At 48.9% G+C, this 25,939-nt stretch overlaps 1 protein-coding gene across 1 annotated transcript in view; it reads right to left on the bottom strand.

Annotated features, from left to right (window-relative positions):
• Positions 1-4,750: 4,750 nt before the first annotated feature.
• Positions 4,751-25,939, bottom strand: part of LOC118086037 (mast cell protease 2-like) — a 76,767-nt gene continuing 55,578 nt past the window's right edge. The window contains exons 3-6 of the mRNA XM_035117257.2: positions 11,467-11,617; positions 9,831-9,981; positions 8,140-8,391; positions 4,751-4,885 (exon numbers count right to left, since the gene is read on the bottom strand). Of these exons, the coding sequence (XP_034973148.2) occupies positions 4,751-4,885; positions 8,140-8,391; positions 9,831-9,981; positions 11,467-11,617 (689 nt within the window). The remainder of the gene's footprint in view (positions 4,886-8,139; positions 8,392-9,830; positions 9,982-11,466; positions 11,618-25,939) is intronic.

Raw genomic sequence — 25,939 nt, forward strand, 5'->3', positions numbered from 1 at the left:
CACAAATCAGGAGCTATGCTAAGACCAGGAGCTACGCTAAGACCAGACCATGTCATTACCGAGGAGGCAGACTTAGTCATTGTCTGAGGACTATCCCTGCCTCCGGGTCTGGTCCTGACCGGACGGATATTGGAATCAGCAAGGGATACCCACATGACCTGAAGGTGCTGCTGTGCAATGCCAGGTCGATGATGAATAAGACCACTGCCATTCACGACCTGATTGTGGATGGAGGATTTGACTTGGCATGTGTGACAGAGACCTGGTTGGATGAAGCCGATGGGCCCGTTCTTGGCGCTGCTTGTCCACCAGGTTTCTCTTATGCACAGCAACCCAGGCCATCTGGGCGGGGAGGGGGGGTTGCAGTGATTTTTAGGAAGTCATTAGTTTGCACCAGGCGTCCTATTGGTAAGACTGAGTTTTCTGAGTGCATGTTCTGGAAGTTGGGCAATAGAGGCAGTACAGGATTCCTTTTGGTGTACCGACCTCCCCGCTGCACCAAGGATTCCCTGCCCGAGCTGCTTCAGGTCGTGTCGGATGTGCTCCTGGAGACACCTAGCTTGGTTGTCTAAGGGGATTTTAACATCCATGCCGACACGACCTTACAAGGAGCTGCTCGGGACTTCGTGGAAAGCATGGCCACCATGGGGCTGTCCCTGAATAAGTCTGGCCCAACTCATAGCCGCGGACATGCCTTGGACTTGGTGTTTACCTCTATGGATGTTGGTGATCTGACATTAAGTAAAAGCGAAACAAAAGAAGTGCCATGGTCAGATCACTTTCTGGTGCAACTGGACTTCTCCGCAACCCTTCCCCTCTGCAGGAGGTGGGACCGATTCGGATGGTCCGCCCCCGCTACTTAATGGATCCAATTGGCTTCCAGAGAGTGGTAGGGGATGTTTTATCCCATGTTGATGGCCTTTCAGCTGATTCCCTGGTGGCACGCTGGAATGCGGAGTTAACCAGCGCTATTGACTGTCTGGCTCCGAAGCGCCCTCTCAGATAGCATGGAGCCCGGACAGCCCCGTGGTTTTCCCCGGCGCTGAGGGCGATGAAACAGTCGTTGAGAAGGCTAGAGCGCTGGTGGCGGAAAACTCATTTTGAATCAGACCGGACACGGGCTAGAGCTCAATTTCGAGCCTACCAAGTGGCAATGGCGACGGCGAAGAGGACCTTCTTCACCGTCTCCATCGCATCTGCAGAAAACAGCAGCAGGAGACTCTTCCAGGTGGTTCGCAATTTAGCGGAACCACCTGCTCCATCCGGGCCCAGTACGGGCCACATGATCTCCTGCAATGATTTTGCAAAGTTTTTTGCAGATAAAGTCGCTCGGATTCGGGAAGAGGTAGACTCCACCGTGGGAGCAGGGCCGGGGCTAGTCAAGTCCTGTCTAGTCAAGTTTTGTGGAATCAATTTCAATCTGTTACCTCCGAGGATGTGGACAGGCTGCTTGGACGAGTGAAACCAACCACCTGTCTCCTTGATCCTTGCCCGTCCTGGCTTATAAAAGCTAGCCGGGAAGGGCTGGGTGATGGGCTTCGCGGGTTGGTAAATGCTTCTCTCCATGAGGGAGCCTTCCCAGACCCGCTGAAAGAGGCGGTTATTAAACCGCTTCTTAAAAAACTATCTTTAGATCCGGCCAATATGGCCAACTATTGCCCAGTCTCAAATCTACCATTCTTGGGCAAGGTGATTGAGCGAGTGGTTGCTGAACAACTCCAGGCACGCCCTTCCAGTCAGGATTCAGGCCTCATCATGGGACTGAAACTGCCTTGGTCGCACTGGTCGATGATCTCCGGCGGGCTAGGGACAAAGGTGAGAGCTGTTTCCTTGTTCTGCTGGATCTCTCGGCGGCTTTTGACACCATTGGCCATAACATCCTTCTGGACCGTCTAGAGGGCTTGGGAGCTGGGGGCACTGTCATGCAGTGGTTCCGCTCCTTCCTCCTGGGCCGTGTTCAGAAAGTGGTGGGGGGGATGAGTGTTCGGACCCCTGGGCTCTCACTTGTGGGGTGCCTCAGGGTTCTGTTCTCTCACCCATGCTTTTAAACATCTATATGCAGCCGCTGGGAGAGATCATCAGGGGGTTTGGGCTGGGTGTTCATCAGTATGCGGATGATATCCAGCTCTACCTCTCTTTCAAATCAGAACCAGTGAAGGCGGTGAAGGTCCTGTGTGAGTGCCTGGAGGTGGTTGGAGGATGGATGGCGGCTAACAGATTGAGATTGAATCCTGACAAGACAGAAGTACTGTTTGTGGGGGACAGGAGGCGGGTGGGTGTGGAGGACTCCCTGGTCCTGAATGGGGTAACTGTGCCCCTGAAAGACCAGGTGCGCAGCCTGGGAGTCATTTTAGACTCACAGCTGTCCATGGAGGCACAGGTCAACTCTGTGTCCAGGGCAGCTGTTTATCAGCTCCATCTGGTACGCAGGCTGAGACCCTACCTGCCTGCAGACTGTCTCTCCAGAGTGGTGCATGCTCTAGTTATCTCTCGCTTGGACTACTGCAATGTGCTGTACGTGGGGCTACCTTTGAAGGTGACGCGGAAACTACAACTAATCCAGAATGCGGCAGCTAGACTGGTGACTGGGAGCGGCCGCCGAGACCACATAACACCGGTCCTGAAAGACCTACATTGGCTCCCAGTACGTTTCTGAGCACAATTCAAAGTGTTGGTGTTGACCTTTAAAGCCCTAAACGGCCTCGGTCCGGTATACCTGAAGGAGCGTCTCCACCCCCATCGTTCTGCCCGGACACTGAGGTCCAGCTCCGAGGGCCTTCTGGCGGTTCCCTCGCTACGAGAAGCCAAGTTACAGGGAACCAGGCAGAGGGCCTTCTCGGTAGTGGCACCCACCCTGTGGAATGTCCTCCCACTAGAGGTCAAAGAGAACAACAATTACCAGACCTTTAGAAGGCATCTCAAGGCAGCCCTGTTTAGGGAAGCTTTTAATGTTTGATGGATTTCTGTATTTTAGTGTTTTGTTGGAAGCCGCCCAGAGTGGCTGGGGGAACCCGGCCAGATGGGCGGGGTATAAATAAATAAATAAATAAATAAAAATAATAATAATAATAATTATTATTATTATTCCACAGCTAGGGAGGGGTGAATCTGTTCGTCGGAGTGCCTCCCAGTTTCTCGTTTTCCCACTCTTCAGTTCAATACACCACATATACACGTCAGCTTGAAATTAAAAAACAAAACAAAACACATTTGGATCATATAAAGCTCCTGATTTCAAACCGTACCCTCCCCACAACTAGGGAGGGGTGAATCTGTTCGTCGGTGTGTCTCCCAGTTTCTCGTTTTCGGTTCAAAACACCACATATACACATCAGCTTGCAATTAAAACACACACACACACACACACACACACACACACATTTGTGTGGATGCATTAGCAGTTTATTGTGAATTACTCTTGAGATACAGAGTTGCATGCAAGTTTGCCAAACGAGCACATCTTTGCAAAGCAATTTCCCCTAAAATAAGGCGTTTGGGGCAGGCTCCTTTCACTGCTATGCACACTGATAGACACACCTCATCCCAGTATCTGCAATTATGTGCACTAGACTTGCCTGGAGAGCCAAACTGCAAAATTCAGAGGAAGGTGAATTTGAAAGGATGGCTGTGTTTCGGATCTTATTCCAGAAAGTGCGAATGAGGGAGGTTCAATTTTACCTTTGAGCTGAATTTAATTTTCCCTCTGTCCCTCTGGTACGTCACCCCAACCAGTAGCCTGGAGGAGTATGGCATGTGAAACGGTAAACTGGTAACTTTTAACCGCCCCCCCCCTTTAAAATGCATATTGGTGCCAAGGTCTTTCGTATGATTGTCTAGGAATCCTAGAGCTCAGACCAGTGTGTTGGACATCGTGGAAATGCACAGAGGAAGTCCCCTAGGGTTGAAATGAAATGCCTCCTTTTGAACGGGGTGAGAAATTCCCACAGTCCTCGCCCTCCGTAGTCCCAGAAGGCAGCATCCAAATCTATGCCAGGCTGAAGAGGGAGGATGGAGGAAGGTGGAATCATCTGAAGTGAGGTGTGGTTAATCTTTTGGCCATCCAGATGTTGATGGATATCAACTCCAATTGCCCCGTATTGGCCATGTTGTCTGGGGCTGATGGGAGTTGGGGTCCAACAACATCTGGAAGGTGACAGGTTTGCCTCCCCTGATCCAGAGGACAAGGGGGAGATCTGTGGAACTTTGGTCAGTCCAGACATTTGGACAACGGTGGGGGACCTTTGGTCTTCCAAAGTTTGCTGGACTCCGATCAGCTGCAGCAAACATGGCCAATGGCCAGGGATAACTAGAGTTGTATTTCAGCAGCATCGAGAAGGCTAAAGGTCTCCTTTCCCTGCATTAGAAGAAACCAGGTAGGACAGGAGGAGTCGCTTCAGGGAGTCAGAGGTGTATGGCACTATGAGAGATTGTTCCAGCCATATGGGAAGAGGGAGAGAGAAGGGGCAGAATAGTTCTAAAAGAGAAGCAGTGGAGGTTGGGGAAAGAGGAGTGATGGGGAACACAGTTAGGGCAAGGAGGAGGCAAGCGGTTTTCTTGAAGGGGATGGGGAGGGACTGAAGGAACTTGTGGAAACCTAATTGTGCATGAAACACCTGGTACTTTTTGCAGCTGGGGGGGGGGTGTCAGTGTGCATGTGGTTGCAGGATTCAAGCCAAACAGCTTATGTAGCAAGCAGAAGCATTGAAAGAAAAAAGAAGAACGAGGCTGTCGCTGCTCTTCCTTCTTCTCTTCACTTGGCCATGGTTTCCTCGATCCAAGGAATATACTCGGCAATATGAGTGTAAACGGCAGGAGGGCAGGGGTTTCTGTAGGAGAGGATTCCATGCGCTACGCCATTGCACACCAAAGGATCACCCATCTCCCCCTGTGGAAGGAAGGAAACAAAGATGGCAGGTGGGGGAAGATTTGGATCCACCTCAAGGTAGGCCTTGAACGGCGACAATATTGGCACACCTGCCAATTCCTGTTTCTCTCTGTTTTGAATTTTACCCAATATTTAAACTCGGCTCCCCACTTTCGTACATCGCTTCATAGTTTTCTCTGAATACATATTTATTGCATTTATAGGCTTCCTTCTCCTGTGAGGAGTTCAAGACACCATGTTATCCAGAAAACAACCCTGTGAGGTAGGCCAGGTTGAGAGGTAGTTACTAGGCCCCAGGTCACCTGGGGAGCTGTGTGGCTAGCGATTGGCATGTATGTGTTTCCCGAGAGTCGCCTTTCTCTAGGCAGCAACGTATCGGTTTTGGACATACAGTTCAGCTGAGATGGCCTACCAAGTTTGAACCAGGCCCAGGATTGTATTCCATGCTACTCCTACTCAGAGTAGACACACTGACATAGAATCATAGAATAGAATCATAGAATCATAGAGTTGGAAGAGACCACAAGGGCCATCCAGTCCAACCCCCTGCCAAGCAGGAAACACCATCAAAGCATTCCTGACAGATGGCTGTCAAGCCTCTGCTTAAAGACCTCCAAAGAAGGAGACTCCACCACACTCCTTGGTAGCAAATTCCACTGCCGAACAGCTCTTACTGTCAGGAAGTTCTTCCTAATGTTTAGGTGGAATCTTCTTTCTTGTACCGTGTTTCTCATATTATAAGTCATGTCTTATAATTTTTTTTAATCAAGAAAATAAGCCTATGGCCTATGGCTTATTTTCGGGGGGTGTCTTATTATTTTTTTAAAAAATTACAGTATGGTACCTCCCCTGTCGCGGCTCGGCGCCCGGAACTGGCTGCTGCTGCGCTGCTGGGCGCGTTGTCGGCGCTTCAGCAGGGCACGCTGCTGGGTCCTGCCGGGTCGGGGCTTCACGCGGCGCGCGCTGAGGCTCTTGCTGCGTCCCGCCGCCGGGTTGGGGCTTGGAGCAGCGCCAGCGCCAAGCGCCAACCCAGCGGCGGGACCGGCGGGACCTGCAGCGCGCGCTGCTCCAAGCCCTGACGCGGCGGCGGGACGCAGCAAGAGCCGCAGCACGCTCAAGTTCGGGGCGTTTTTCACTCGCTCCTGCTTGGCGCCGAGCTCCCAGCAAGACTCACCGCCGCTGCTGCCTCCGCACGCAGCAGTTCAAAGCTCCAGTGGGGCAGCCTCTTCGCAAAGGAGCTCCGGGAGGGACCAGCAAGTGGCAGCCGTGGCGGCCAATGAAGGCTCGGCCGGGTGTTTTTTGTTGTTGTAGCTGCGTCCCGCTGCGTCCCTCCTCTTCCTGTCGCGGCTCGGCGCCCGGAACTAGCTGCTGCTGTGCGCGTTGTCGGCGCTTCAGCAGGGCACGCTGCTGGGTCCTGCCGGGTCGGGGCTCCACGCGGCGCGCGCTGAGGCTCTTGCCGGGTCCCGCCGCCGGGTCAGCGCTTGGCGCGGTGCATGCTGCTGGGCATTTTGGAGGGGCAGCAGCAGCCGATTCCGGGCGCTGACAGGCATCTTCCTCTTCCATGGCGCCATCCAGACCTGCTCCCACCACTACGGCTTATTTTGGGGGTATGTCTTATATTTCTTCAACTCAGGAAAATCCTGCCATGGCTTATTTTGTAGGGATGACTTAAAATATGAGAAACACGGTAGTTTGAATCCATTGCTCCGTGTCCACTTCTCTGGAGCAGCAGAAAACAATCCTTCTCCCTCCTCCATATGACATCCTTTCATATATTTGAACATGGCTATCATATCACCCCTTAACCTTCTCTTCTCCAGGCTAAACATAGCCAGCTCCCTATGCCGTTCCTCATAAGGCATCGTTTCCAGGCCTTTGACCATTTTGGTTGCCCTCTTCTGGACACGTTCCAGCTTGTCAGTATCCTTCTTGAACTGTGGTGCCCAGAACTGGACACAGTACTCCAGGTGAGGTCTGACCAGAGCAGAATACAGTGGTACTATTACTTCCCTTGATCTAGATGCTATACTCCTATTGCTGCAGCCCTTAATTGCATTGGCTTTTTTAGCTGCTGCATCACACTGCTGACTCATGTAGACTCATGTGGTCTACCAAGACTCCTAGATCCTTTTCACATGTACTGCTCTCAAGCCAGGTGTCTCCCATCCTGTATTTGTGCCTTTAATCTTTTTTGCCCAAGTGTAGTACCTTACATTTCTCCTTGTTAAAATTCATCTTGTTTGCTTTGGCCCAGTTATCTAATCTGTTAAGGTCATTTTGAAGTGTGATCCTGCAAACTTGATCAGGATGCCCTCAAGCCCATCATACAAGTCATTGATAAAGATGTTGAATAAGACTGGGCCCAAGACAGAACCCAATTATTAGATATGGTGCTGTTCCTTTCCCAGGGCCTGCCTAAAACCCCAAATAACCTTGGGATAGCTCAGTCAGTAGAGCAGGAGACCCTTAACATCAGGGTTTGGGGTTCCAGCCCCACGTTGGGCGAAAAGATTCCTGCATGGTGGGGGAGCGGACCTCCCCGGCCCTCAGGGGTCCCTTTCAACTCTACATTTCTATGATTCTATCATCTGTTATGGGGGGGGCATTCAACTCTTGGAGGCTCAGCCCTGAGACACAGAAATGAAGAGCAGCAATCCCCATCTGCCTAGGGAGCCCCTGGCTTGTTCAGGCCAAGCATAAATGACTGGCCTCTGCCCATGTCCATTTTCCTGGACAAGAGGATTATCCCCTTTCCTCGCTTGGCTCCAGCTTAGGGTTCCCCCACCAGGCCTTGGCAGCATCTCCAGCTGTGGCTGAGCGGGAAAGAACCCTGTCCAAAACCCTGACAATGCTGAGCTAATCATTCAAAACCATGAGGACTGGAATCTTTATTTGGTTAAAACCAGAGCTCAGCGGTAGAGCACTTCCTTGGCATGCAGAATGTCCCAATGGCATCCCCAAGTAGGGCTGAGAATGATTGCTGCTGTTTGCCAGAGTAGGCATTGCTGAGCTATTCCTATGCTTCTCCTTGGGCGAGGGAAGGGAAAGCTAGCTTCCTAGGTTTCTATTTATTATTAATTTTCCATGCACACACACACACACACACACACATTCTACGTATTTTCCTCCACCTGTTCCCACAGTGGCTTCCTATTTTCCCTTTTCCATGCCGCGGATCCCGTCCAATAACAGGAGAAGGTGCGCCTGCTCCCCTGCCTCTGGTCTTATCGCCTGCTGTTTCTGCTGACTCTTACTTGGATAAATAACTGAGAGTCGTCTTCACGGTTGCCTGCGCAGATCTTTCCATAATCGATCTTGGGATAGAACTTCTGGCACTTGCTTCGGTCGTAGATGCTGGCGTTGGCCTCATAGAGCATAAATTTGCAATCATCCTGATACGGGCTCCAGCCGGCCACACTGCAGAGTGTCCCCTCAGAGAGGTCACGGCTAGATGTTGGCAATGGCAGGGGTTGAATGTTTTTACTCAGACGAACCTTTGACAGCAGCTGGGGAAAGGAGAGGGAGATGAGGCAGAAATGAGCGCCTTAGCATTGCAATAGGAACCCCTTGAAACCTGTTCCTATATGAATGCAGGTTATTATGAATGCAGAACTGCATTCATAATAATAAAGTATAATAAATAGTGATAATAATTCATAGAATCATAGAGTTGGAAGAGACCACAAGGGCCATCCAGTCCAACCCCCTGCCAAGCAGGAAACACTATCAAAGCATTCCTGACATATGCCTGTCAAGCCTCTGTTTAAAGACCTCCAAAGAAGGAGACTCCACCACACTCCTTGGTAGCAAATTCCACTGCCAAACAGCTCTTACTGTCAGGAAGTTCTTCCTAATGTTTAGGTGGAATCTTATTTCTTGTAGTTTGAATCCATTGCTCCGTGTCCGCTTCTCTGGAGCAGCAGAAACCAATCTTTCTCCCTCCTCTATATGACATCCTTTTATATATTTGAACATGGCTATCATATCACCCCTTAACCTTCTCTTCTCCAGGCTAAACATACCCAGCTCCCTAAGCCGTTCCTCATAAGGCATTGTTTCCAGGCCTTTGACCATTTTGGTTGCCCTCTTCTGGACACGTTCCAGCTTATCAGTATCCTTCTTGAACTGTGGTGCCCAGAACTGGACACAGTACTCCAGGTGAGGTCTGACCAGAGCAGAATACAGTGGTACTATTACTTCCCTTGATCTAGATGCTATACTCCTATTGATGCAGCCCAGAATTGCATTGGCTTTTTTAGCTGCTGCATCACACTGCTGACTCATGTAGACTCATGTGGTCTACCAAGACTCCTAGATCCTTTTCACATGTACTGCTCTCAAGCCAGGCGTCTCCCATCCTGTATTTGTGCTTTTCATTTTTTTTTTTGCCCAAGTGTAGTACTTTACATTTCCCCCTGTTAAAATTCATCTTGTTTGCTTTGGCCCAGTTGTCTAATCTAATCAGGTCATTTTGAAGTGTGATCCTGTCCTCTGGGGTATTAGCCACCCCTCCCAATTTGGTGTCGTCTGCAAACTTGCTCAGGATGCTCTCAAGCCCATCATCCAAGTCATTGATAAAGATGTTGAATAAGACTGGGCCCAAGGCAGAACCTTGTGGCACCCCACTAGTCACTACTCTCCAGGATGAGGAGGAGCCATTGATGAGCACCCTTTGGGTTTGGTCAGTAAGCCAGTTACAAATCTACTGAATGGTAGCATTGTCTAGCCCGCATTTTACCAGCTTCTTTACTAGAATATCATGGGGCACCCATGATATCATTCAATATCATTCAATGATACTAATGACCAAAGAGCTGGATTCAGCTGAATGAGTCCATTATATTTCACACATGGGGATGGAAGGAGACATTTGGCTCCTTCTGCCTTCAGGATCGCTGCCCTCAGGGGTGCTTGCAGAGTGAGAAAAATGCTTGGGGTGAGGTACCTTGAGCAGAAGGATATCATTTGAAAAGGTGTTATTCTGAAACATATAATTTTCATGCTGGTAGGCTTGCTCCACTAGGTAGTGTTCTTGGGCAGATTCATTGGCCCAGAGGTCATGTGCTCCCAGGACAACAACCGTATTAAACCCGGAACTGGAAACAAAGCAACAGTCAGGGTCAGTGATCGCAAGAATCAATTCTCTCCCAGTCCCTGTGCAAAAGACCAGCCTCCAACCCATGGCCCTTAATAATAACAAGTTGTTGTTGTTGTTGTTGTTGTTGTTGTTGTTGTTGTTGTTGTTGTTGTTGTTGTTGTTGTTGTTGTATATAAACCCCACCAATCAGACTGGGTTGCCCCAGGCACTCTGGGAGACTTCCAACAGAATATACAAAAACACAGCAGAACACCAGACATTCAAAATTTCCCTACACAGGGCTGCCTTCAGATGTTTACAGAAGGTCATAACTTTATCTATTTCTTTGACATCTGATGGGAGGGCATTCCACAGGGAGGGTGTCACTGCCAAGAAGACCCTCTGCCTGATCCCCTGTAACTTCACTTCTCTCAGTGAGGGAACCACCAGAAGTCCCTCGGAGTTGGATTTAAGTGTCTGGGTTGAATGATGGGAGTGGAGATGCTCCTTCAGGGATACAGGGCCTAGACCAGGGGTCAGCAACCTTTTTCAGCCATGGGTCGGTCCACCCTCCCTTAGACCATGTGGTGGGCCGGACTATATTTTGGAAAAAAAAACATGAACAAATTCCTATGCACCACAAATAACCCAAATATGCATTTTAAATAAAAGCACATATTCTACTCATGTAAAAACATGCTGATTCCCGGACCGTCCGCGGGCCGGATTGAGAAGGCGATTGGGCCGCATCCCTCCCACAGGTCTTAGGTTGCCTACCCCTGGCCTAGACCATTTAGGGCTTTAGAAGCCAGCACCAATTGTGCTCGGAAGCATACTGAGAGCCAATGTAGATATTTTGGGACCAGTGTTGTATGGTCCTGGCAGCCACTCCCAGCCACCAGTCTAGCTGCCGCATTCTGGATTAGTTGTAGTTTCCGAGTCACCTTCAAAGGTAGCCCCATGAAGAGCGCATTGCAGTAGTCCTAGCAGGAGATGACCAGAGCATGCACCACTCTGGTGAGACAGTCTGCGGGCAAGTAGGGTCTCAGCCAGAGTACCAGAAGGAGCTGATAGACAGCTGCCTAGGCACAGAATTGCCCTATGCCTCCATGGACAGCTGTGAGTCCAAAATGACCCCCAGGCTGCATACCTGGTCCTTTAGATTTTTTAGGAAGTGGTTTAACAACCATTTTCTTACAGCTGGTCTGCGGAGACTCCCTCACAAAAGGAGGCATTCACCACCCCGCATAGCCCATTGCCCAGCCCTGGCCGGCTCGCTTTTATGAGCCAGGATGGGCAAGGATCAAGGAGATAGGGGGTTGGTTTTCCTTGTCCAAGCAGCCTGTCCACATCCTCAGAGGTAACAGGTTGAAATGGATCCCATGCACCTTGACTAGACTGTGCAATGATGCTTTCCTGCCCCTGCCCTGCTCCCTTCTAGCAAATAGCTTTACGAGGGATGATCACCACTCCTAAAAAAGAGGGCACCCTTGGGGATACTTACATTTTGCAGCGCGCAGAAGTCATGACCCACTGGCATCCCACGAGGAATCCGCCACAGATGGTCTTGTTACGGTAATTCAGCAAGGCAGCCATGTAGGGTCTGGAGTGAGGCGTGGCTTCATTCCAGCAAGGCCTCTGCCTCCGCAGTGGATCTGCAAGAAGCATATGCAGCGATAAACTGCTACTGCTGTTGCTGCTTACAAATCCTAGAGCAGGCATAGGCAAACTCGGCCCTCCATATGTTTTTGGCCTACAACTCCCATGATCCCTAGCTAACAGGACCCGTGGTCAGGCATGATGGGGATTGTATTCCCAAAACATCTGGAGGGCCGAGTTTGCCTATGCCTGTTGTAGAGTGTTGTTGTTCCTGAGCACCATCCAAAAGGTTGGTGCTGACTTTGAGAGCCCTAAACAGCCCCATCCCAGTATACCTGAAGGAATGAGGCTGGCATGGCCCCAAAGAGTAGTAGAAATTGGCTCATGAGTTGGTGGGTTTTGCTCACCTGTTTGGGCTGAGGACAGCAGCAGCAGCAGAAGAGCCTGGCGGAGTCCCCACATCTTGATGCTTGCCAAGGAGGGAGATGCCCGGTGCTTAACTCTTCAACCTCTTGACCCCATGGCTTTTATGACCACCACTCTCTGGACTCCACCTTCCCCAAGAAGCCACAGTCTAGACTTGAGATCTGATAGGCAGGCTTAATGTCTCACTAGCCACGTGGCGGATACCACCACGAACAGCAATCAGATAGTCAGATGGGGAGATTGGAAAAAATGAGAAATGGAGTGATCCCAGAATTGGAGACGTTTTAACTGTTAACGGAAAATCTGAGGGCTCCCTATGACAAAACAAGACTCCAGCCAAGAATATCAGAGCAAAACAGCAGGTCTTTATTAAAGAAAAATACTGTCGCGACAGGGCGCCACCTGCAACAAGGTGAAGCAAGATGGAGACCCCGAACAAAGGGGTCTTCCCTTTTTATGTGCTCCCCACCACCCAGATACACCCCCTAACGATACATCACTAACATGTCACTAATACATCATTAATACATCACAAGAAGGAGGGGTCCAGAGGTAGAAATTTGAGCACCTGGCCAGGTACTTCTGGCTCCCTCTCACCCTCTCCCTTCTACATTCCACAGGTTAAAGAGAAGTTTCACAGTCATCAAGGGGTGATGGTTGTCCACTGACTTGGAGATGATCCGAATCCACACTGGGAGGAAAATCCATTGTATAGAAGATGGTCGGCTGTCTGGCACAGTCGGAAGTTGAATTTCCTTATTCCTGAGGAGGCTGTCTTGCTTACCAGATTATGGCCGCTTCTCCTCCCAGGATTCCCCCTTTGATACAGTTTAATGTACAGAGTATAATAAAACATGGAATAAAACAGATCTGAGTTATGGCTGATTCTTTATAAGTATAAGTGTCACCAAAGAAAAATGTTTTTCTTCATCAACAATGGTTTAAACACGTTTAAACACTTTGGGTTACAGTCAGTTTCAAAAACATTTTTTTAACATTTAATCAACACATGAGGTGAGTATAAAAGAGTCCTTGCAATAACGCTGTGATGTTCATCATGCAATTGCTAGAAACATTATTCGGCAACAACCATTAATTGGAATGTAGTAAACCACAGAGTCTAGGGCTTGCTGATCAGAAGGTCGGTGGTTTGAATCCCTGCAACGGGGTGAGCTCCTGTTGCTCGGTCCCAGCTCCTGCCAACCTAGCAGTTCAAAAGCACATCAAAGTGCAAGTAGATAAATTGGTACTGCTCCGGTGGGAAGGTAAACGGCTTTTCCGTGCGCTGCTCTGGTTTGCCAGAAGCAGCTTTGTCATGGTGGCCACATGACCCGGAAGCTGTCTGCGGACAAACGCGGCTCCCGCAGCCTATAGAGCGAGATGAGCGCTGCAACCCCAGAGTCGGACAAGACTGGACCCGATGGTCAGGGGCCCCTTCACCTTTAAGCTGTTAAAGTAGATTCATCCAGTCTACCCATTGATGGAGTAGGCGCATCAGATGTGCCAGTGGAGCTGTCAAAGTAGACTCATCCGGTCAACCCATACAAAGTGTGGGAGCGCGTTTCTCCAGAGGGGTGAGATTTCGGGCAGCCCTTATTTACGGGGGGCCATATGAATGAAAGAAATGAGGGCTACGTGAAGAGGGGGTGCTTGTGAAACTGTGTGGACCTATATTCCATATGTACAAAGATTGAGGGGGGTATTTTCTACAACATAAGCAAATGTTTATGAAATCAGAGTAACGAAGACAATGTATTATTAAAACAAAACCAGAGACCAGCTTTGGAAATCTCAAGTGCCTGTTACTATTATAATATTATGATTATGATTATTTTATTGAATTTGTATACTGCCTTTCTTTCCAACAGGACAATGGATTCCTAATGGTTTCTGTGGCCGCTTGGTTGAAAGGGGCAAAGAGAACCACCATCACCTCTTAACAGTTTCCAAACAGACTGGAAAATCTTTTTGCCTCTTTCATGCCCTCATGCCTCAGCTGTGGCACGAAGGTGGCTTACCCCATAGAATCATAGAATCATAGAGTTGGAAGAGACCACAAGGGCCATCCAGTCCAACCCCCTGCCAAGCAGGAAACACCACCAAAGCATTCTTGACATATGCCTGTCAAGCCTCTGCTTAAAGACCTCCAAAGAAGGAGACTCCACCACACTTCTTGGCAGCAAATTCCACTGTCAAACAGTTCTTACTGTCAGGAAGTTCTTCCTAATGTTTAGGTGGAATCTTCTTTCTTGTAGTTTGAATCCATTGCTCTGTGTCCGCTTCTCTGGAGCAGCAGAAAACAATCTTTCTCCCTCCTCCATATGACATCCTTTCATATATTTGAACATGGCTATCATATCACCCCTTAACCTTCTCTTCTCCAGGCTAAACATACCCAGCTCCCTAAGCTGTTCCTCATAAGGCATCGTTTCCAGGCCTTTGACCATTTTGGTTGCCCTCTTCTGGACACGTTCCAGCTTATCAGTATCCTTCTTGAACTGTGGTGCCCAGAACTGGACACAGTACTCCAGGTGAGGTCTGACCAGAGCAGAATACAGTGGTACTATTACTTCCCTTGATCTAGATGCTATACTCCTATTGATGCAGCCCAGAATTGCATTGGCTTTTTAAGCTGCTGCATCACACTGCTGACTCATGTCAAGTCTGTGGTCTACCAAGACTCCTAGATCCTTTTCACATGTACTGCTCTCAAGCCAGGTGTCACCCATCCTGTATCTGTGCCTTTCATTTTTTTTTTGCCCAAGTGTAGTACCTTACATTTCTCCTTGTTAAAATTCATCTTGTTTGCTTTGGCCCAGTTGTCTAAACTGTTAAGGTCATTTTGAAGTGTGATCCTGTCCTCTTGAGTATTAGCCACCGCTCCCAATTTGGTGTCGTCTCCAAACTTGCTCAGGATGCCCTCAAGCCCATCATCCAAGTCATTGATAAAGATGTTGAATAAGACTGGGCCCAAGACAGAACCCTGTGGCACCCCACTAGTCACTACTCTCCAGGATGAAGAGGAGCCATTGATGAGCACCCTTTGGGTTCGGTCAGTAAGCCAGTTACAAATCCACTGAATGGTAGCATTGTCTAGCCCGCATTTTACCAGCTTCTTTACAAGAATATCATGGGGCACCTTGTCAAAGGCCTTGCTGAAATCAAGATAGGCTACATCCACAGCGTTCCCTTCATCTACCAGGCTTGTAATTCTGTAAAAAAATGAGATCAGATTAGTCTGACATGACTTATTTTTCAGAAACCCATGCTGACTTTTAGTGATCACAGAGTTTCTTTCTAGGTGCTCACAGACCGTTTGCTTATTGATCTGCTCTAGAATCTTTCCTGGTATTGATGTCAGGCTGACTGGGCGGTAATTGTTTGGGTCCTCTCTTTCCCCCTTTTTGAAAATAGGGACAACATTTGCCCTCCTCCAGTCTGCTGGAACTTCGCCTGTTCTCCAGGAATTTTCAAAGATTATTGCCAGTGGTTCTGAAATCACCTCTGCCAGCTCTTTTAATATAGGTCATCTGGCCCTGGAGACTTGAATACATCTAAACTAGCCAAGTATTCTTGTACTACCTCCTTACTTATTCTGGGCTGTGTTTCCCCTGCTGAATCATCTGCTCCATATTCTTCAGGTCGGGCATTGTTTTCTTTTTTGGAGAAGACTGAGGCAAAGAAGGCATTGAGGAGTTCTGCCCTTTCTCTGTCCCCTGTTTGCATTTCACCATCTTCTCCTCTAAGTGACCCCACTGTTTCCTTGTTCTTCCTTTCTTTTATGTCTTGTCTAATTATTTTCCTCTTACTTTGGTGTGTTTGGGGGTGGGTATCTGGACATGCGGCAAATATTAATATTGGGAGACTTGGAGCGAGTTCCAGAGTTTACATATGCACTGCATGAAGAAGGCATATCTGCTTTGTGCTGAATCTTTCCACATTCCTCCTTGCCAGTCGCAAAGGGCATCATCCATCGCTGACCATGCCATTTCTAACTAGAGCAATTGAACCTGGAATGTTCTGCCTGCGAAGCAGGGGCTCTACCTCCAAACTAACAACTCTCTTCCCATATCGGAGATTTGGCCTGTTCCACTGGTGGCTGCTGTCCTTTGCAACGGGTGGGAGAGAAATCAGGGAGTTCAAGAGTGGTGCCATATCCAAGGTCAGGCAGAGATGCAGCACATCCCAGTTTCTTCCCCATCCTGCTCCCTGCTGAATTCCACAAGCGGCAACACAAGCGCTACAAGCATGGCAAGTGAGCAAACACTTCACACTGTTATGACCACCATCATCCCATTTCTCCTTCTGCTCTCCGGATGTTGTTCCTCTCCAGCTTCCGTGAGCTGGGCAGCCTTTCCAATCCCAGGTTTCCAGGCCCAATTCAAGGTACTCAACAGGTCATGACTTATAGAATCACAGAATCATAGAGCTGGAAGGGAACCTGCAGATCATCTAGTCCAGGCATGTCAAACCTGCGGCCCTCCAGATGTTTTGGCCTACAACTCCCATGATCCCTAGCTAGCAGGACCAGTGGTTGGGGAAGATGGGAATTGTAGTCCAAAACATCTGGAGGGCCGCAGCTTTGACATGCCTGATCTAGTCCAACCCCCTGCAAGGCAACTGCCCCATACCGGGATCAAAGATGCAACCTTGGCTTTGTCAGCACCACGTAGCGCAGGCCATTTGGATGGAAACATCATGGGCTGAATCTCATGTACGCAACCCATTCTCTGCAATGTGACTCTGCCCCCTCCCTGCGCACAGGTGGCAACAATGGCCGTCCTTGGCAACCCACCTCTAAAGGGAAGGGCAGGCGGCTTGGATTCCTGTGTCCAGATTTAGATTCTGCAGGACACATTTCCATGGGTTGGGGAGAGGTGCTTTGTGTGCAGCAAGGCAGCACCCCAATCTTTGCACGCACCCCCAAGAGCACCTTCACCACCTCTGCATTTTGACATGCACCAAGGGCTCATTCTGCTTCTCCTTTCCCCAGGGAACCAAACTGGAACAACCATCTTGCTATCCAATTGCCATCCATGGGTGGGGGGGGGTGGGGTCCTGTCATGTGGCTTGAGATAAAAGATAAACGTGTTGATTCAGGGCTAGTGAGGGAACCCCCCCCCCCAATCCCGGACTCCGAACTTTGGCTCTTCCTTGGTGTGATCTTCCACTGTTATTCTTCCTTCCTCAGACTTTTTATGGCACTTCTCGATCTTCAGCCTCTTTTTATACCCAAGGAGACAACCCAAGGGAAGCACCCACTGAGCTCACTTGCCTTTGGTAAGTTTGGCAGTCAGCTTGAATTCAATTCCCCCCCCCCAAGCCGGTGAGGAGGTGTTCAGGCTCCCCACCAGCCAGGAATCCCCAACATGGTTGTTCCAATGCCCTGAGTGGCTGCCAGCCTGCCATAGTGGCAGGGATGGCCATGATGTGCCCCTTGGAGCTTAGGTCTGCCCTCTCTTTTACAGCTCCTGTCCCCGTGTTGCCTCGACAGTGGACTCTTGGCAAATAGGAGATCTTCCTTCTTCCCTAGCTGGGAGAAGTGCCATTGTGTGGGTCAGTTTAGGGGCCAGAAATCTCTTGGGCTGGCCCTGCAGAATCACCTGGTTGGTGACTTTGTAAGCAGGATGGTGTTTTAAGCAGACCATTGGCCTGATCAACTTGCATCGTCTCATGTTCATACACCTTTCTGCAGCTAAACCAACCACAAAAAGAGGGTTGGGGTGCGTGTTTCTGAATCCAGGCTCTCATCAATCCATGGCATTTAAGACCATATGAATTCAGCACAGGACCACCACCACCTCTGGTCTTTTAATCAGTTTCCAGGCAGACTGGAAAGTCTCTTAGCAGTCATAGAAACCGGTAGGAATCCAGTGTCCTGTTGGAAAGAAGGGCAGCACTGTATACAATATTAATAAATAAAAATAGTAAGATAATAATAATAATAATAATGGTAAGATAATAATAAAAAAATCCTTCAGTAGCACCTTAAAGACCAACTAAGTTTTTATTTTGGTATGAGCTTCGTTAGTGTATCTGACGAAATGTGCATGCACACGAAAGCTCATACCAAAATAAAAACTTAGTTGGTCTTTAAGGTGCTACTGAAGGAATTTTTTTATTTTGCTTCGACTCAGACCAACACGGCTACCTACCTGCAAGATAGTAATAGTGAGTGCTCACTGGAAGGACAGATCCTGAAGCTGAGGCTCCAATACTTTGGCCACCTCATGAGAAGAGAAGACTCCCTGGAAAAGACCCTGATGCTGGGAACGATTGAGGGCAGAAGGAGAAGGGGACGAAAGAGGACGAGATGGTTGGACAGTGTTCAACATGAGTCTGGCCAAACTGCGGGAGGCAGTGGAAGACAGGAGTGCCTGGCGTACTATGGTCCATGGGGTCACGAAGAGCCGGACATGACTAAACAACAACAACAACAATAATAGTAACAGCCACTTGAAATGTCCAAAAGCTGGTTTCTGATTTTGTTTTAAGGAATACATTGTCTTCATTACTCTGATTTCATAAACTTCTGCTTAAGAAGTCTCCAATTCCGGGATCACTCAATTTCTCATTTTTTCCAGTCTCCCCATCTGACTATCTGATTGCTGTTTGTGGTGGAATCAGCCACGTGGATAGAGAGAAATGATAAGCCTGCCTATCAGATCTCAAGTCTGTCTCCAGGCACTGTGGTCGTCTGCAAAGGATGTTTCCTACATTCAAGATGTGGGTGCCCTTGGCTAGTGTTTCCGTAATGGCACCATCCATGAACCAGAGGCAGGAATCAGCACGGGGTACTGAGGTGATCTGCCATTGCTGGGTGGCAAATCCAATCCAGAGTCATCCCCTTTGTCTCCAGTGAATCCGCTGGATTCCCCAGCGAACCAGGATTCCCATTCATTCCCTTTCTGTCTCCCCTGATTTATTGCAAGCCACCAGTTTTCCAAAAGAAAAGAAGTGGACATATTCATGGGGATCATTCAATGGCTCATTTCGGAAGGGGAAATTGGGGATTCAACCTTCAGGAACAGAGTACCTGGTGAAAGTCAGATTTGGGGGTGAACACTAGGGGAAGAACATAGCTCTGCAGGTATCATGGGGGTCATAGCCTTATGCTGATGTGAGTTTTATAAGGCTGGAGAATTTGCTAACAGGGTTTAGTCACCCACCCAGCTAAATGACACTGAGTGGAGGTTGGACCAGATTCTGTGATCCTATTATTCTGCTCTACTTTACTCTCCTTGCTTTTTCCTTGGGAAAGAGCTGCTTTGCATTGCACAAGGTCGCAATTTCAATCCGCAATAGCATATCCAGTTTGGAGAGACCCAAATCTCATTTCCTAGGGAGCCTCTTTTGCTATTTTTTGGATTGAAAGACCCGAGGTGGTGGTGGTTCTGCTCTGAATTCATGTGGTCTTTTTAAATGTCAAGGATTGATGAGAGCCTGGATCCAGATGCACAAATATAGGATCGGGGACATCTGGTTTACTAGCAGTACAGTGATAGCTCGGGTTACGAATTTAATTCAATTTGGAAGTCCGTTCTTAACCCGAAACGTTCTTAAACCGAGGTGCGCTTTCCCATAGGCCTTGCCGCAGCCAAAGCCCTCCCCCAGCAGTGGAAAGCGGTCTTATTCCGGGGCAAGTTTGCAAACCGGAGCAGCTACTTTCAGGTTTGCGGAGTTCTTAACCCGAATCGTTTGTAAACAGGACTGTTTGTAACCCAAGGTACCACTGTACATGTGAAAAAGATGTAGCGGTCTTGGTGGACTTGGTGAACATGAGTCAACAGTGTGATGCAGCATCAAAAAAAGTTAATGCTATTCTAGGCTGTGTCACCCCTTCATGGATCAATGCCTTGTCGTGGCGAAGGGGCTTGAATAACTCAGAGAAGCTATGCCATGCAGGGCCACCCAAGATGGACAGGTCATAATGGAGAGTTTTGACTAAACGTGATCCACCTGGAGAAGGAACTGGCAAGCCACTCCAGTATCTCTGCCAAGAAAACTCAATGGACAAAGACAACAGGCATATAAAAGTTATGACACTGGAAGATGAGCCCCTCAGGTCAGAAGGCGTCCAACATGCTACTGAGGAAGAGCGGAGGACAAGTACAAGTAGATTCGGAGCTGATGAAGCGGCTGGGCCAAAGCCGAAAGGTCGCTCAGTTGCGGATATGCCTGGAAGCGAAAGGAAAGTCTGATGCTGTAAAGAAAAATATTGCATAGGAACCTGGAATGTAAGAACCATGGATAATGGTAAGCTGGATGTGGTCAAAAATGAGATGGCAAGAATAAATATTGACATCATGGGCATCAGTGAACTAAAATGGAAGGGAATGGGCGAATTCAGTTCGGATGACTATCATATCTACTACTGTGGGCAAGAATCCCGTAGAAGAAATGGAGTGGCCCTCATAGTCAACAAAAGAGTGACAAAAGCTGTAATGGGATGCAATCTCAAAAATGACAGAATGATCTCGATACGAATCCAAGGCAGACCTTTTAACAATACAATAATCCAAGTTTATGCACCAACTACCGGTGCTGAAGAAAGTGAAATTGACCAATTCTATGAAGACTTACAACACCTTCTAGAAATGACACCAAAGAAGGATGTTCTTCTCATTACAGGGGATTGGAATGCTAAAGTAGGGAATCAAGAGATAAAAGGAACAATTGGCAAGTTTGGCCTTGGAGTTCAAAATGAAGCAGGGCAAAGGCTAATAGAGTTCTGTCAAGAGAACAAGCTGGTCATCACAACACTCTTTTCCAACAACACAAGAGACGACTCTACACATGGATATCACCAAATGGGCAGCATCGAAATCAGATTGATTATATTCTCTGCAGCCAAAGATGGAGAAGCTCTATACAGTCAGCAAAAGCAAGACCTGGAGCTGACTGTAACTCAGATCATCAGCTAAACAACAACAACAACAACAGGCTGTGTCAACAGAAGTCAAATGTCCAGATCAAGGAAAGTCATAGCGGAAATTCTGCGTTAGTCAGACCAGACTTGGAACACTGTGTCCAGTTCTGGGCACCACAATTTGATGAGCTGGAAGGTTTGAAGAGGAGGGCAACCAAGATGATCAAGGGTCTAGAAACTAAGCGATTGAAGGCGCTCGGTATGTATAGCCTGGAAAAGAGGAGACTGAGAGGATACCTTCCAACTCTAAGATTCTATGAACCACTTAAAGGGCATTTTAAAGTGCCATTTAAGAGCTGATCTGAGCAGTTCACTGCCCCTTAGGTTGCAGGAAGGGCAGTTGTGCCCTCACGCCTCAGCTGTGCCACAGAGGTGACTTGCACCAATATTTTCTGTCTTGCCTGATTATTTTATCTTATGTCGGGGATATTGGGGGATCTGGGGGCCTGGCCATGCAACAGTAGAACTCACTTACATCTGACAAAGATGAATGTTAGAAACAGGGAGGTGAGCTCCAGAGTTTAACTATGCAGTGTTTGAAGACAGCCTGCTTTTGCTCTGTGCTGAATCTTTCCACATTCCTCCTCGCCAGTCCTAGTGGGCATCATCCATTGCGGACCATGTTCTTTTCTAACTAGAGGTTCCCAGAATGGAAACAGGGCCCTTCTGCATGCAAAGCAGGGGATCTACCACCAAGCAAAAGGCTCTCTCCCCATATCAAAGATTTTACTGGCGGCTGCTGCCCCTTGTAACGGATGGGGCGGAAATCAGGGAGCCCAAAAGTTGATCAGGCAGAGAGGCAGCTCATCCCAGTTTCCTCCCCATCCTGCTCCCTGCTGAGTTCCACAAGGGGCAGCACAAGAGCTACAAGCACAGCAAGCGAGAAATGCTTCATGCTGTTATGGCTGCCATCATCCCATTTGTTGATAGGTTAGGAACCTCTGGCCCTCCAGATGTTGCTCTACTTCAGCTCCCATCAGCCCCAGCAAGGGATGGGCAGCTCTGCCAATTCCGGGTTCACTCTGCTTCTACTTTCACCAGTCTCCTTATATGGCCCCAACAGAACCAAACGACACAAACTGTGCAATTCTAGGAGTCTATAACCATCACTGTTAAAAATCAGGGAGGGCCCCCGCCACTTAATGGATCCAAATGGTTTCCAGGGAGCGATAGGGGATGCCTTATCCCATGTTGATGGCCTTTCAGCTGATTCCCTGGTGACCCATTGGAATATGGAGTTAACCAGGGCTATTGACTGTCTGGCTCCGAAGCGCCCTCTCTGATTGCATGGAGCCCGGGCAGCCCTGTGGTTTTCCACGGATCTGAGGGTGATGAAACAATCGCCGCCGGCGGAAAACTCACTCTGAATCAGACCAGACACGGGCTAGAGCTCAATGTCGAGCCTACCAAGTGCCGATGGCGACGGTGAAGAATTCACTGCCTCTATTGCCTCTGCAGAAAATAGTAGCAGGAGACTCTTTCAGGTGGTTCGCAATTTAACAGAACCACCTTCACTTTCAGGGCCTTGTAAAGACTCCAAGATCTCCTGCAACGGTTTTGCAAAGTGTTTTGCAGATAAAGTCGCTCAGATTTGGAAGGAGGTAGACACCACCGTGGGAGCAGGGCCGGGGTGGGAGAGTGCCAGAGCCCTGTCTAGTCATGTTATATGGGATCAATTTCAATCTGTTACCTCCGAGGATGTGGACAGGCTGCTTGGACAAGTGAAACCGACCACCTGTCTCCTTGATCCTTGTCCATCCTGGCTAATAAAAGCAAGCTGGGAAGGGCTGGGCGATGGGCTCTGTGGGGTGGTGAATCCTCCCCTCTGTGAGGGAGCCTTCCCAGGCCCACTGAAAGAGACGGTTATTAAACCGCTTCTTAAAAAACCATCTTTAGATGCGGCCAACTATCGCCCAGTCTCAAATCTACCATTCTTGGGCAAGGTGGTTGAGCAAGTGGTTGCTGAGCAACTCCAGGCACGCCTGGAAGAAGCGGACCAATTGGATCCCTTCCAGTTGGGATTCAGGCCTCATCATGGGACTGAAACTGCCTTGGTCGCACTGGTTGATGATCTCCAGCGGGCTAGGGACAAAGGTGAGAGCTGTTTCCTAGTTCTGCTGGATCTCTCAGTGGCTTTTGACACCATCGACCATAACATCCTTCTGGACCATCTAGAGGGCTTGGGAGCTGGGGGCACTGTCATACAGTGGTTCCGCTCCTTCCTCCTGGGCCATGTTCAGAAAGTGGTGGTGGGGGATGAGTGTTCAGACCCCTGGGCTCTCACTTGTGGGGTGCCTTAGGGTTCTGTTTTCTCCCCCATGCTTTTTAACATCTATATGCAGCCGCTGGGAGAGATCATCAGGGGGTTTGGGCTGGGTATTCATCAGTATGCGGATGATACCCAGCTCTACCTCTCTTTCAAATCAGAACCAGTGAAGGCAGTGAAGGTCCTGTGTGAGTGCCTGGAGGTGGTTGGAGGATGGATGGCGGTTAACGGATTGAGGTTGAATCCTGACAAGACAGAAGTGCTGTTTGTGGGGGACAGGAGGCGGGCAGGTGTGGAGGACCCCCTGGCCCTGAATGGGGTAACTGTGTCCCTGAAGGACTAGGTGCGCAGCCTGGGAGTCATTTTGGACTCACAGCTGTCCATGGAGGTGCAGGTTAATTCTGTGTCCAGGGCTGCTGTCTATCAGCTCCATCTGGTACATAGGCTGAGACCCTCCCTGCCTTGCAGACTGTCTCGCCAGAGTGGTGCATGCTCTGGTTATCTCCCGCTTGGACTACTACAATGTGCTCTACGTGGGGCAACGTTTGAAGGTGACCCAGAAACTGCAACTAATCCAGAATGCGGCAGCTAGACTGGTGACTGGGAATGGCTGCCGGGACCACATAACACCGGTCCTGAGAGACCTACATTGGCTCCCAGTATGTTTCCGAGCACAATTCAAAGTGTTGGTGTTGACCTTTCAAGCCCTAAATGCCCTTGGTCCTGTATACCTGAAGGAGCGTCTCCACCCCCACCATTCAGACCGGACACTGAGATCCAGTGCCGAGGGCCTTCTGGCGGTTCCCTCCCTGCGAGAAGTGAGGTTACAGGGAACCAGACAGAGGGCCTTCTCAGTAGCGGCACCCGCCCTGTGGAACGCCCTCCCATCAGATGTCAAGGAAATAAGCAGTTATCCTAATTTTAAAAGACATCTGAAGGCAGCCCTGTTTAGGGAAGCTTTTAATATTTAATGCTGTATTGTTTTAATATTCAATTGGGAGCCGCCCAGAGTGGCTGGGGAGACTCAGCCAGATGGGTGTGGTATAAATAATTTATTATTATTATTATCATTATTAGATACTAACCGATTGCAGTGCACAGCCATCATTACCCACTGGGGTGCTGTGAGGAATCCGCCACAGTTGAGCTTACAAATGGTTTTCCTAGCAAGTAAGTTAGCGAAGAGTGAAAAGTCAATGCTCTTTCAACCATGTAACCACAGAAAGTTAGGAATCCAGTGTCCTGTTGGAAAGAAGAGCAGTATACAAATTTTAATAATAATAATAATAATTGTCACAGTGGCCGGAGCGGGCTACTTCAGAGTAACGACTCTACACAGCTCTGCATTTTATTCTTTTATTGGTGCTGCGTATTTACAGTGCTGAAGGCATTGCTATTTACACGGAGTGATGTTGTCAGTTTGATTCAGAACCTCCGAATGGCGTTTGGCGCGTTTTTCTCCAACACAAAAGCTTGGGGAGACCCATCCTCTTCCCTCTCCGCCTTCTGCGCAATTCCGGAGTTGGGGGGATGGGTCTGCCCCCCTTACTTGCCCCTTCCTGTCCCACCTGGGACCCTGGCTCCGCTACCTTGCCTGAGCCTCGGACACGACTTCCTGCTTCCCCACTGGAATCGGAACTCTCTCTGCTTTCCCCTGCGCTCGGGGATGGGCTTGAACTCAGGAGGGGAGGGACTTCGCGATATCCCCTGTCCCTCACAATAATAATAATAATAATAATAATAATAATAATAATAATATAGTAACAGCCACTTGAGATTTCTAAAAGCTGGTCTCTGATTTTCTTTTAATGAATACATTGTCTTCATTATTCTGATTTCATAAACCTTTGCTTTAAAAGTCTCCAATTCTGGGATCACTCCATTTCTCATTTTTTTCCAATCTCCCCATCTGCCTATCTGATTGCTGTTTGTGGGGGGATCAGCCACGTAGCTAGCGAGAAACGATAAGCCTGCCTATCAGATCTCAAGTCTAGACTGTGGCTTCCTAGGGAAGGTGGAACCCAGAGGGTGGAGGAAATAAAAGCTTAAGGGATCAAGAGACTGAAGAGTTTAGCACCAGGCATCTCCCTCCTTGGCAAGCATCAAGATGTGGAGACTCCCCCAGACTCTTCTGCTGCTGCTGCTGTCCGTCTCCTTGGCCCAAACAGGTGAGCAAAAGCACCATGGCGGATGCACCATGGCGTTCCTTCTCTCTGAAATCCTCCTCCCAGCGGTCCTTCCTCCTTTGGTCACAATTTGACTGTCTCCAGGCACTGCAGTTGTCTGCAACCCAGCAGTTCAAAAGCACGTCAAAGTGCAAGTAGAGAAACAGGTACTGCTCCAAGCGGGAAGGTAAACGGTGTTTCCGTGTGCTGCTCTGGTTCACCAGAAGTGGCTTTGTCATGACCTGGAAGCTATACGCCAGCTCCCTCGGCCAATAGAGCAAGATGAGCGCCGCAAACCCAGAGTCGGTCACAACTGGACCTAATGGTCAGGGGTCCCTTTACCTTTACTAGGAGAAGACTGTAGCCCAGTAGGTATCATGGGGGCAATAGCCTTGTGCTGATTATGAGTTTTAAGTTTGCAATCTGCATTTTTCTAAGCTGATTTCAGACAACAGTTCCTGGAGGCCTCCTGTTCTAGTAGGGCACAGACTGAAATCTGAGTTGGGCATGATAAGAGGGGAATCTGTGCTGAATCAATACAGGGCTAAGACTAAGGCTGGGGGATTTACTAACATAACCCACTTAAATGACA

The sequence above is a fragment of the Zootoca vivipara genome, chromosome 6, assembly GCF_963506605.1.
Source record: "Zootoca vivipara chromosome 6, rZooViv1.1, whole genome shotgun sequence".
Classification (NCBI taxonomy): Eukaryota; Metazoa; Chordata; class Lepidosauria; order Squamata; family Lacertidae; genus Zootoca; species Zootoca vivipara.